Below are 13269 nucleotides of genomic sequence, written 5' to 3'. Positions count from 1 at the left end.
AAGTAAATATCCTAAAATATTTGTCTGAATAAATTAAACCTAAACACATTCAAACTTGCTCAACTTATTACGTTTTTTGACTATTATTTTCTGAATGCCAGTGAAGGTTCTTTGGTGCACTGACGCTTATGGGCGTCTAACATGCTGCCTGCAGGAAAAGCATCTAGATGGCTCTGGTTGAAGAGGACAGTTCTTATGTGCTTTGATTGGATTTGACAGGCTGTTTGAGCATTTTTGCATGTATCAATATTTCAGGGGAAACGCGTTTCTGAATCAACTTCTTCTAATTAATCTTGTTTGACATTATCCAAAATGTTTTGAGCTATCGCTAACGATCACATCGGAGTTTAAAGGTTCAGATTCAAAGTAGTATCTCAATGTGTGCCCAGTATGGATTAAAATCAAATGTATCGTTGAGTGAAAGTTGGAAGTTGTTAGAGTGGCACAGAGGCGCAGACATTACACGACAAGCCAATTCACTGGCATTCTCCAGTCTTTATTTTTTTTTCATTATTTATCCTCTGTTTAAAAATAAAGCCACTTATCACATTTTAAATCTGACAGGGACATTCTGTCCTCCGCTGACTAACCATTTATTAGTCATATCCCCTGTCGCTGCCTTCGGACTCATCTGGCCTTATATTGGAGCTGAAATATGCAGCCCTATCCATCTTTGTTGCTTTGCTTTTTTGATGAGATGCTATAGTGTCCTGTGGGACTCCAGGGAATGGGCGATGGGGGTAAGGGCAGTGATTTGTTTTTTTTTTCCCTATAAATACCATTTTGCATCTTTTGTGTGAATAGAGAATGTTGAAGGACATAGAATTCAATGTCAGCTTTTCTTTGAAATGTCCTTTAGAAAAATAGGTTTCTTTATTCCTGGAGAGGCTTTGGAAACCTCAAAGGGAAGTGAAGGAAGGAAAACACTTCAGGGGGCAATACACAATGCTGTGTTTATAGAAACGAGTGCCTCCTTTAAAAAGAAAAAATTAAGGTTTTATAAAGAAATGATTACATTACAGTAAACATGTCTGTAACATATAAGAGAGGAAGAGGCTGATTGACCTGAACTCATTTGGAATTGCGAGAAACTATGAATATTTTCTGAATAATTTCAGCCCATTCGTGCTTATTTTTACCCAAACGTGCCATATTTTTGCTCTTTTTACTGCATTTTTGGTAAATTATTCCCATTCCTGCCACTTCTCCAACAAATTTCAATGCATTTTCTGCACATTTTTTGCTTTTTCAAGAAATTTTCAGCACTTATGAACCATTTCCACCGCATTTTCCCATCTAATGTAGGATATGTTGACTCATTATTGTCACTTTTAACCTCTTTTCACCCATTTCATTTTTATTTTTGTCAATTAAACCACATTCACAATTTGTTATGCCCATTAAACTAATTGTTACATTACCCACCCCCCATCCCCTGGTCCCCCCATTTCTGCTACTTTTTAAGCCAAAATTTACACTTTGAACCCTTTTAACTACTTTTCTGTCTGTTATTGGCTATTCCAATTTGCAACTTTTAACCAATTTCTGTGGTTTTTAAAATCCCATATCACCAATCTGTAATATATATGAGATGAAGAGGCTCATGAAGAAACTAAAATTATTTTCTGAATAATTTGAGCCCATTTGTGCTTGTTTTTACCCAAGCTTGCCATTATTTTGCTCCTTTTAATGCATTTTTTGCTACATTACTCCCATTTCTTTTCTTTTTTTTTTTTGTCTGCACATGCTGTCAAAGGTTAACACTGCAAGAAGTGCAATCTTTTATAGACAGCAATGCATGTTTTGTTATTGCAGAATTAATGAATTTATTTTATTGCATAATTGTGACCATTACCAGCCCTCCATAAGGACGGGTAAGAAGAACTTTATTATTGGGAGGATGTAAAAAGAGAGGGCAGTGTTAGGTGAGGGGGAAGGGAACAGGGAAGAGGGAGTCAGGGTGGGAAATGGTAAATGGACTTGATTTTATATAGCGCTTTATCACCACACTGAAGCAGTCTCAAAGCGCTTTACATATCAGCTCATTCACCCAATCACTCTCACATTCACACACCAGTGGGACAGGACTGCCATGCAAGGCGCTCGTCGACCACTGGGAGCAACTTAGGGTTCAGTGTCTTGCCCAAGGACACTTCGACACATAGTCAGGTACTGGGATTGAACCCCCAACCTCTCGATCAGAAGACGACCCACTACCACCTGAGCCACGGTCGCCCTGTAAAGGGAAATGTAAAGGGTGGGGAAGAAGTGACTGCTTTAAAGTGAGAGTGAGATGTGATGTCATTACTCCCATTCCTGCCACTTCTCCATCAAATTTCAATGCACACTTTTTTGCATTTTCAAGACATTTTCAGCACTTATAAACCCTTTCCACCACTTTTCCAACCGAATGTTACATATGTATACCCATTATTGTCACTATTAACCTCTTCACCATATTTGATGCTTATTTTTGCCAATTTAACCACATTCGCGATTTGTCATACCCATTATTTGCCAGTTTAAACTAATTGGTCCTACATTTCTGCCACTTTTAAGCCTATATTGACATTTTCAACCTTTTCTTTACCACTTTTTCTGTCTGTTTTTGGCCAATCTAATTTGTAACCACATTTCTGTGTTTTTTTTTAAATCCCATATCACCAACCTGTAATATTTAAGAGGTAAAGCGGCTCATTGACCGGAAATTTCTGTTGTGTTACATGGATCTTGTGACAAAAAAAATGAAAAAGTACATCACGGTCCTCCTCTTCTCCATTCCCACCACAACGTCCAAATAAATATTTTACACACAAGTGCATCAGGGGTTACATGAGGTTTTCCCACATTTTAGGCACCCATGTGAAATGTCAGCATGAATATTTCATCTGCGAAAAAGCCATGTATCTTTTTTCTCCAGGAAGAAAGGTTTCATCCTGTTTTTTTGTTTCTGGGTTGCAATCTTTACAAAGAGCTGAAGATTCAGGAAGGACGTGGTAGTTTTAAATGGATTCCAGCTGAGACTTTGTGTGCATGTATTATTTATTCATTTATTTATTTTGTCTTTTGCAGGTATGAGCGCTCGCGGCTCCAGAGCCTGGAGTGTTGAAGTCTCTCCACTTTCCCTCTTCTTCATCATTGTAATATCCACATTCAGGTCGGCGTTGTGACACAGTGACAAATTCAGCTTCATTTATTTTCTTTTTTGGTATATTTTAGTTAATTTGTGGGAGTATTTATTTTTTCACTCTCTCCTCTCTAAAGACGACCATGTAGTTTTTGATTGTGTTTTGGGCTTGTTGTTATTTTTGTGTAGAAAACCAGCATTGACTGGAGCGTGCCATCTGTCACTAAAACCACCATTGGTTCTTGTTTTTTTTTTTTCTGTAGGGCCGGTTGAGATTCAATGCTCCATTTTTTTTTTTTTTTTTTATCATAGAATGAAACTGATGCCTTACCTTCATTCGTGTGCCAAAGTAGTTTTAGCCTATTTGATGTTGTTGCTGAATGAGCCACATGCTATTTGGTTGAAATGAAGGTTTTCTCAGTTGAGCTGGCCGGAAAGCGCTGAACAATTTGAGTTTTATGCCTTTGAGTTTTTCCGTTTTATTCCGTTTTTGCATCTAAATGATTCAGTCGATGCGCTCATTCACCTGTGACCGTGCCTTTGGAGAGTTTGTCACTGAGAGGCTCTGATCAGTAATACTCTAGTGTGTCAGAAAAAGCTTCAGCCATTTTTGTGCTCACGTGTTTCTCTCACTGTGGCATTTGTGTATGTCCCCGTTATCAAAATAAGGCTCAAGATCATACGTTTACTAGGATGTGTCGACTTCAGCTGTTGTAAATGGCCTTGTCATTATTCAAATGGGTCATTTGTTTATCTTTTATGCTTTTATCAAGGAAAACAATCAAAGTGCCACTCTCCAGTCCCTTAGAGCAGAGGTTTTCAACCTTGGGATATTAGGATATTTTCTGAACAACTTGAGCCCATTTTCGCTTGTTTTTTCTGTAACTACACCAAACATGCCTCATTTTAACATTTTCATCATTTTTTTCTGGCCATGTTTTTGCTCCTTTTATTGCATTTTTGCTACATAATTCCCATTTCTGCCACTTCTCCATCAAATTTTAATGCCTTTTCTGTACATTTTTTTCCACAAGACATTTTCATCACTTATAAACACCTTTCATCACTTTTCCCACCTAATGTTGCATATGTCGACCCATTATTGTCATTTTTAACCATATTTTATGCTTATTTTTGCCAATTTAACCACATTTGTCATGCCTATTATTTGCCAGTTTAAACTAATTGTCCCTATTATTTAAAATATATTATAATTCAACCTCCTTTCCCCCCCATTTCTGGCACTTTTAAGCCATTTTTACCATGTTTTCTGTTTTGGGCCACTCTAATTTGCAACTTTTAACCAATTTAAAATTCTATTTTACCACCTTTTGCACCATTTTTGGTCACTTTAAACCCATTTTATTTCTGCTTAAAACAAGAATTTACATCTTTACAATTACTATATACTAGGGAGCAAATAATAATAAACTTCCTGTATAACATTGGATATCATTCAGATAAATAAATGTGGTTATCACAGATTCATAGAACAATGGACCATCATTTTGCTGACTTCATGAAACCTTTATTTCGGGGGTCACGGGCTGAAAAGGTTGGGAACCACTGCCTTAGAGGAAGATAACACACGTACTGTAGTTTGGTAGTAATTTCGGTTCATTTCAACAAGTTACCGTTGGTAACATCTGACCACCATTGATCACCATTTCTTTTCTATTTAAAGCTTCAGTCAAAAGCCCTGTTTTCATAGTTTTTCATCGACAACACTTCTTCACAAGATTAAAACTAAATATAAATGGATGCATGATTACAGGAGAACCGTGTCTAAACCATCAAAATGTGCATCAACTGATAAAAACAAACAAACACAAATTCACTGTAAGACTAAACCTACTCAGAAAAGCTTGTTTTGTTTGTTTGTGGAAGTGGACAAATTAATGTAAAAGGCAGTGACATGATGCCAAATGAGTCAGTGGAAATTCACCTCTGTGTGGGAGGTTACCCATGGGGCTTGGTGGATGTGCATCATTAGTATTAGTAGCATAAAGCTTGTTTATAAAAGGGAATGAACATTTATTGATCCAAATGTTGAGCTTTTTAGGCTTTGTAAGGTTCGTCATCTACAATGTTAATAGGAAAAGAAGGATCTATTTAATTATTAATTATTTGCCTGTTACTCCAGAGATTCAAAATAAATCAAAATCTGCCAACTAAGTGAACACGTCAGTAGAAGAGATTCTCATTCCTTGTCAGTATGTTAACCAGGTAGAAGCAGAGCCCCATCCTAGTCTATGGTAAACACTGCAGGCTTTGGGAACAGCTTGACTTTGTATAAAATTCTCAAATCCTCCCACCAGCACTTACATTTCTGACTTTTTTCTTTTTTCTTTTTTTTTTTACACTTGAAGTGCTTGTCAGAATTCCCCACACCTTTTCAGCTTCAGTACAAGGGTGACAGCTCCCGCCATCCTCTCAAATTATCTGAAAATGACAATCTAACATCCACATCACACCCACCTCTCGCCACCATCTGCCATTCGCTGGGAGGTGAGAAAAAAGCTGAGTTTTTCCTAAGTTTTGTTGTGTTACTCCAACATGTGTCTCAAATGGTGTGATATACATGGAGATATTGAGAATACACACCATGACGGGGTGGACTGGCCATCTGGCATACCAGGCATTGTCCCGGTGGGTCGTCGACCCAAAGTGGGCCGGTTCGGTCCGCTACGTTTTTTTTTTTTTTTTTTGACGGGCAAGTGGAGGTAGACATGGTAACAGGTGGCCAAAAATGGTTCCAAAGTGGCAAAAATGTGGCAAGAAAAGAGTGAAAAGTGACAAAAGAACTCAAGAGTGGCCAAAAAATGGGCAAATAAAGAGGAACCAGGTGGTATGTAATGGCAAAAGGTAGCCTAAATGGGCAAAATGTGGCAAACATAAGTGAAAAAGGGCAAAAATGTGGGACGAAAAGAGGTCAAATGTATGGGAAAAAAAGGGAAATAAGTGGCATTGGGCAAAATAAGGTGGCAAAAAAAGAAAGAAAGAAAGAAAGGACAAAAATTGGATAAAAAAGTCAAGAAAACCTTGCCAAAATGGACAAAAAAAGGTGTTTATTGGCAAAAGTGTTAGCTGAATTCTGAAAAAAGTGTACAAAAGCAATAGATTTTTTTTGTTACGATTACAATTATAATTACATAATGCTTTTAATTACCAATTATAATTGGCCCCAACCCTGCCTCCAACTATAGTTTTACTTTTTACTTAACAATCCTACATACTTTTAAATGTCCATTTAGGAGCTGATAAGAAGAACTTTAGTCCTCGGTGCTTTTGATGAAATGGCAAATTCAGCCCTTTCTTCAGTCATGCACTGTTCAGATGATTTGAGCTGTTAGTAAATGTCATCCAGAGCTCTGGGACAGAGTAATACAAATCGTTTACTGTTTTATGACATTTTAGAGAATAAACCGTTCGTTGGAACATCAAGCGACTGATTCATCAATAGTGACAATAACCATTAATCGCAGCTGAAGTCTACATCCATCGGGGCCGGCCTAGCCCGTGCCAATATGCATGCATCATCAGCCACTGCAGTTGGGAGGAGAGGTTCAAGGCTCTGCCAACTGTGCAGGTCTGATAATTGAAATCCAGCTGCTGCTGCTTCCACACATGGTTGTCAGGCTAAATGTATAGCTGTGTTTGGATACTGTGTGAAGCCGTCCTTTTTGCTGTCCGTTGGGCTTCTTTATGTGATGTAAGTGTTGTCATTGTTTTCTTTGTGTATTTCAGTGAGACACCCACCACTCAGGTACTCAGACCTCCTGTCTGTGCGTTGTTCTAAACCACACATAGGCAAACGGCGGCCCCCAAAACAAATTCTCAAAAATTTTATTTTGGAAGGAATATATAGCTCGACGTACTACACAAAATAACTCCCAAAGCAAAAGGCAAAAAATACCCAAAATGACAACAAAGATTGACACAACAGCCACTTAAACAAACAAAATGACTTCGTATACGCATACTGTAATTACAACAAGAACACAAAACACACACAATAACTGGCAAAACAACAAAACCAGACAATGAGAAAAAAAAGGTGACAATACACAAGAAATTACAAAAATACACAAAATGTGAACAAAATTTCATAAAATGACAGGAAAATACAGAAATCGACAACAAAAATGCAGAAAATGACAGAAAAGTATACGCATAATTACAACATGTACACAAAACATAACAAAAACACACATATTAACTCCAAAAACACGTACAATTATTAAAAACAAACAAAACCAGACAAAGACAAAAAAGGTGACAAAACCCTTTCCCCCTCTATTAATGCTCAGATCAGTCATTATTATAATGCTGACCTGACTGTTAAAAGCAATATATAGCTCGACATAATACACAAAATAACTCCCAAAACAAACAAATCAACAGCAAAAGGCAAAAAATATACAAAAATTCCCAAAATACACAAAATGACACAACAACCACTTAAACATAGAAAATGACTACAAAAAAACAATAACATATTACAGAAAAGCTCCAAAGACACACAAAGTGTCTACAAAATTTCATAAAATGGCAGGAAAATACAGAAAACGACAACAAAAATGCAGAAAATGACAGAGAAGTACACATAATTACAACAAGAACACAAAACACAACAAAAACACATAATGACTCAGAAAGCACACACAATAACTGACAAAACCAGACAAAGGCAAAAAAAAAGGCGACAATACACGAAAAATTCCCAAAATGACAACAAAGACAGACACAACAACCACTTAAACAAACAAAAAAACACTAACAAACAATAACACATTACAGAAAAGCTCCAAAGACACACAAAATGTCAACAAAATTTCATAAAATGGCAGGAAAATACAGAAAACGACAACAAAAATGCAGAAAATGACAGAAAAGTAGACACATAATTACAACATGTACACAAAACATAACAAAAACACACATAATGACTCCAAAAACACACACAATAACTAAAAACTGACAAAACAACAAAACCAGACAAAGACAAAAAAAAAAGGTGATAAAACCCTTTCCCCCTGTATTAATGCTCAGATCAGTCATTACTCTAATGCTAACCTGAATGTTGATAATGTGGCCCTTGGACCAGATTCAATCCCATTTTTTGTGGCCGCCCTCTGTAATAGAGTTGCCCATCCCTGCTCTAAACTATGGCAGAGAGGAGGATAGATCTGATATGTGTCAGGCCTAAAACACCAGGGTCTATTTTGCAGTCTGACTTGATGAATGGAAAGCCGGATGTGTGCCATGATTTAGCAGATCTTAATAAATTAGAGCAGGCCTGAGGGGTTCCTGTGAGAAAGGGCATTGGGGTAATGGCTCTAATGATACCCACACAAGACTAATGTGTCAGGATTTAGGGAAGACTAAATCAGGACAATCTCATCAAGATGACACCTGGAAGGGTGAGCGAGTGTGTGTGTGTGTGTACGTTTATTACTGCAGGCTGTCCTACGGTGCCATGAATGAGTGTTTTCAAAAAAAGCTATTGTTCTGTTTAGAGAAAAGAATTGCCAAACCCATTTCTTGTTGATGATGGTGGTTTAAAGCTTTGGGCGACTGAATCGTTCTTTTTTTTTTTTTTTTTTTTCATTGAAAAACACAAGGTTGGATGTGGGAGGTAAAGACAAATACTGTATGTTTTGTCAAGCAAGGGGTTGAAAATGTCCACTTTATTTTATTTTTAATTTCTTGCAATACAATGACCATGAATTGCTAGGGCTGGGCGATATGGACCAAAACACATATCTCAATAATTTTCTCAAAATGGCGATATATGATATAAATCCTGATGATTTTTATTTCAAATGAAGTCTGACCAGAAAGACAATTCTGTGTTAAATTTGCTACACAGGCACATTTTTTTACAAACAGCTGCACAATATGGGCCACTTTAGTCTTTTTCTCCTCTAAGGCAGTGTTTCTCAAATGGGGGTACGTGGTGTACTTGAGAGCGAGTGGAAAATGAACGAATAATGTGTCAGTATTGGTCCCTCCCCAGGCATGAGATGACCTGAAATGATAAAAAAAAAAAAACTATTGAAAACTATTCAGGAGTCACTAAATCAGTTTTGTTATTTTTCAACCTTGGGGTCGGGACCCCATGTGAGGTCGCCTGCAGTTTAAATGGGGTCGAGTGAGATTTCTGAAAATTAAAATATATTTTTTCGTATTTTTGAATTTGTTTTTTTTTAACTCAAAACACACACTATTAAACAACTGTGTTTCTATACTTTAATTTTGTGAAATATATATCTAGTTCAACTAAAATGCAACACTATAATAGGGAACACCTATTAACCACTAATTAGTTTCTTATTAGCATGCAAATTACTAACATATTGACTCTTAGTTATTCATTATTAAGTACTTATTAATGCCTTATTCTGCATGGACTTATTATACAACCAGTAAGCCATTAACTAATAGTTTTCCCTCAATAACCTGATAATTATTCTTATTAGTAGTAAGTAAGGAATTTGTTGTATATGAATTATGATCTCAATATGATAGGGTTAGAGTTAGTTAACGTTAACGCTAACCCTGTTTGGACTGCGACACTAGTACTTAATAATGACTAATTAAGAACCAAAATGTTGCAAATGCTAATAAGAAACTAAATATAAAGTGTTACCCAAAAAAAAAAACTGAACTCAAACATGATCAAAAACTAATTCTAAAAAAAAAAGTCTTTATGGTGACCAGAAATTCTTTGATATCAAAAAGGGGTCACGATCCAAAAATCACTGTTTCATTCACTTATTTATGACAATGTGTTGTCACTCATTCATTCCATCATTATGCTCTCTAGATGTTTTTAAATAGTTTTCTAAGAAAAATGTTGTAGTCAGACAAAGGGGGTACTTGGATTCAGAAATAAGAGAAAGGGGGTACTTGAGCTAAAAATGTTTGAGAACCACTGCTCTAAGGGACAGCACGTGTGAGTGAGTTCTGTAGTGTGGCATGTTTAGGGGAAGAACGAACTCAGAAATCCATTTAACTGTGCTTTTTGTGCTGTTCTAAAAAAAAATAAAAACTATATATTAATATAGGCAATATTGTAATTTTCTATATCACCAAAATAGAAAACTCTATATATGTCTTGAGTCTTGATATATCGCCCAGCTCTACCATGCACTGAAACATGTAAAGGGAAAAACCAAACTGGTTGAAGCTAGAAATAAAAATGTGAATTGTTTTCTTTCCAGTCGATAACTACCAGAAAGCTGTGTTTGAGTCCTGTTGTATTGTTTTTGTGGCTTTTATGTGTGGTTTTTTAATCTGTGTACATTCTTTCATCACAGTGCCATTGTTAAGATGTATTCCTGGGGGTTTCAAACTCATTTTAGTTCAGGGGCCAAATACGGAGAAGTTTGATCTCAAGTGGTCCACAGAGATGGGCAATCAAACAATTTCAACATTTAATGCTACTTTGCATTTCCATGTATAAATGATGTAAAAGTATGTAGTATATGGCGTCAACAATATCCAAGCAATAGGTGATGGGTAGTAACTATATTTATTAAATTTGGGGAAATTTTGGCAAATAATTTGAGGATTGAGCAGGATTTTGGAAAAATTAGGTTTCTTTCAACAATTTGAGAATAAAAATGACTTCCACCGTGTTACACAAGCATGAGAAAATGGCGAACTCGTGCAAATATTCTAGAGTTCCATTGAATTTGTTACAAATTCATTGAAACTGTAAAGTTCAACTGGTAAATAAATCTGTAGAAATGTTGTAGTTTTTTCTAATACTTATGTTTGGATATGATATATTTATTTCAATAAATAATTCTCATGAAAAGTTTCTATTTATTGATATTACCAAAATTCAGCCCTATTGAGATATCCACAACTAAATTATTTGGTATGGATGCTTTAAAAGGCCGGATTTGGCCCCCGGGCCTTGAGTTTGACACATGTGAAGTATTTGCACAGAATGCATCTCTCTGGTTGATTTATTGAGTACAAGTGTTGGACTGTTCAGGAGCATTTGTTTACACTGAAGCATTACCATCATCTCTGTGTTACAAGTTAACGGTAATTTGGACATTTTTAAATACTGTTCTCGAATTTTAGTTTATTTTCTCTTTAGAAAACTGTACAAAGGTCAAGTGTTGGTGTTTTTTTTTTATAGATCGATTTAAGCTAAGGCACTTAGATCTCTTTTTCCACAGTATATTTACTGCACATACTGGAAAAAACCCTGAACTGGAAGAGTCGACTGTGGTCTCCCATTCTAATTGTAATTCTCAGTCAGACCCAGAATCTGAAAAATACATGAGCTGAGACATTTCTCAGCAGCTGCCATCACACACAGTGCTTTTGGTGCAGTGACACAAACACTACCTGTTACAAGGTACCATACTCTGCAAGTATACTACACAGTGAGATAACACCAAGCACTGTGTCCTGTTTCCTGGCACGTTTTCTCCTCTTTTTATACCAACGCAGCTTCATACTTTTTTTTTTTTGGGGGGGGGGGGGGGGGGAACAAATCTACCACAGCCTGGAAACAATTCCTTATTTGATTTGTAGTGAGTTTTAATTTGAGCCATTGGAGACGACGCTTGGCCTTTTTTTGGTTTTTTGTGTCAGGACTCCTAAGTATTGTCATGTCCGAGCTGATCTCTGTGAGATCGCGTCAGTAATGTTTTCACATTGAAAAGTTGTCAGCTAAACCTGATACGCTTAAAAGCTGTGCATGTGTGATATTGTTTGGTGAATTTGTGTTTTCTAAATGAGGAAGTTAATAAAAACAGATTCACTGAGTTCTGGGTTTTCATTTTTTTTTTCTTCTTCTCCTGTCATTTCTTTTTCACATACCTGGGACGGTGTCATTTTCAGCATCAGCCGTTTTCAGCAAGATTCTGAGTGGCACCATGGGGCACCATCAAAGCTATAAAATGCATAATAAGGTGGAAAAGCATATAAATGACAGTAAAAGGCAGCGGTAATGTCCTACTCAAAGGGTGAGGAACATATCTACTAAGAGTTCTGCTACATCTGCTAGTTGCACAGGTATTTTAAAGACTATACTTATGCGAATAAAGGACATTTTATTTTTGCTGCGTGTCAATCTCAAACAGTCAACTGGACTCATCTGTATAAGTGTTGCTGTGCATCTTGACCGATGACTTTAAATTTGAAATATCGCCCAGAACATCAACAGTGGGACACAAAAAGCTACTGTGAAATATTGATTGAGGTAGTGTTGCAGAGATGCTTTTAAGATAATAAGAGGGAGAGGACCCTGTGAAGAGATCAATAAGACGGGGAAGTGAGGAAAAGAGAGGTTTCTTCCTACACACCGCAGATCATCCATAATGAGCGGCCATGTCAATACTTTGGTCATGCCTCTCCTCATGTTATTGACCACAACGTCAGGACACTGGAACACCCAATGTTCCACTGTATATTCCAGGGGAAGGATATTTTCTATATGATTCTCCTCCATGTGTCACATAATCAGCTTTTACATTCAGATCTGCTTCAAATAGTCGTTATAGAAATATTTGCTGAGGCATGAGGGCTGTGAATTATCTCCAAATGCAGCACAAGCTTTAGTCAGTGGCTATAAAATGATATTGTAAACACTGCCCCCTAATGGCGGTGTGATCCAGGTGCATCATTTCTGTAAAGGGTGGATGAGGTGAGGTAATATAGAAAGATATCAGGCTATGTCTGCAGTGTCCACCCAACCAGTGGGTACAGGGAAGGGACTCTGGAGGACCAAACCTGTCAAAAGTAAATATTTTTTATATGTATAAACTAAATGATTACATGAATAAAAGTTTAAAAACTATATATATATAAATAAAAATAAATATTTTGTATTTTATTTTTTATTTACACTTTTATTTATCAGTCTAAGACATTTTTTTTTACTTTTTTGAATTTTTTCCCACCGATATTTAATTCCAGCAAGTTCAATTGTGTCTTGTTTTTTGAAATTTTATCATCATAGCATCAAAAGCATCAGAAGATGTTTTAATGCTTTCCTTATGAGAAAACTGATAGGGATACATCAAAGCAATCACCTCTGAGGAAGACTGGCAGTTGACAGTCGAAACATGTCAGGAGATACATTTTCTGGAAAAACCATGTCTGAGTAAACAAAA

At 36.5% G+C, this 13269-nt stretch overlaps 1 protein-coding gene across 1 annotated transcript in view; it reads left to right on the top strand.

Annotated features, from left to right (window-relative positions):
- Positions 1-3170, top strand: part of LOC114466863 (contactin-3-like) — an 81319-nt gene extending 78149 nt beyond the window's left edge. The window contains exon 22 of the mRNA XM_028452695.1: positions 3073-3170. Within this exon, the coding sequence (XP_028308496.1) occupies positions 3073-3170 (98 nt within the window). The remainder of the gene's footprint in view (positions 1-3072) is intronic.
- Positions 3171-13269: the final 10099 nt, after the last annotated feature.

This window comes from Gouania willdenowi, chromosome 7, assembly GCF_900634775.1.
Source record: "Gouania willdenowi chromosome 7, fGouWil2.1, whole genome shotgun sequence".
NCBI lineage: Eukaryota > Metazoa > Chordata > Actinopteri > Blenniiformes > Gobiesocidae > Gouania > Gouania willdenowi.
This window is presented reverse-complemented; position numbering and strand designations above follow the sequence as displayed.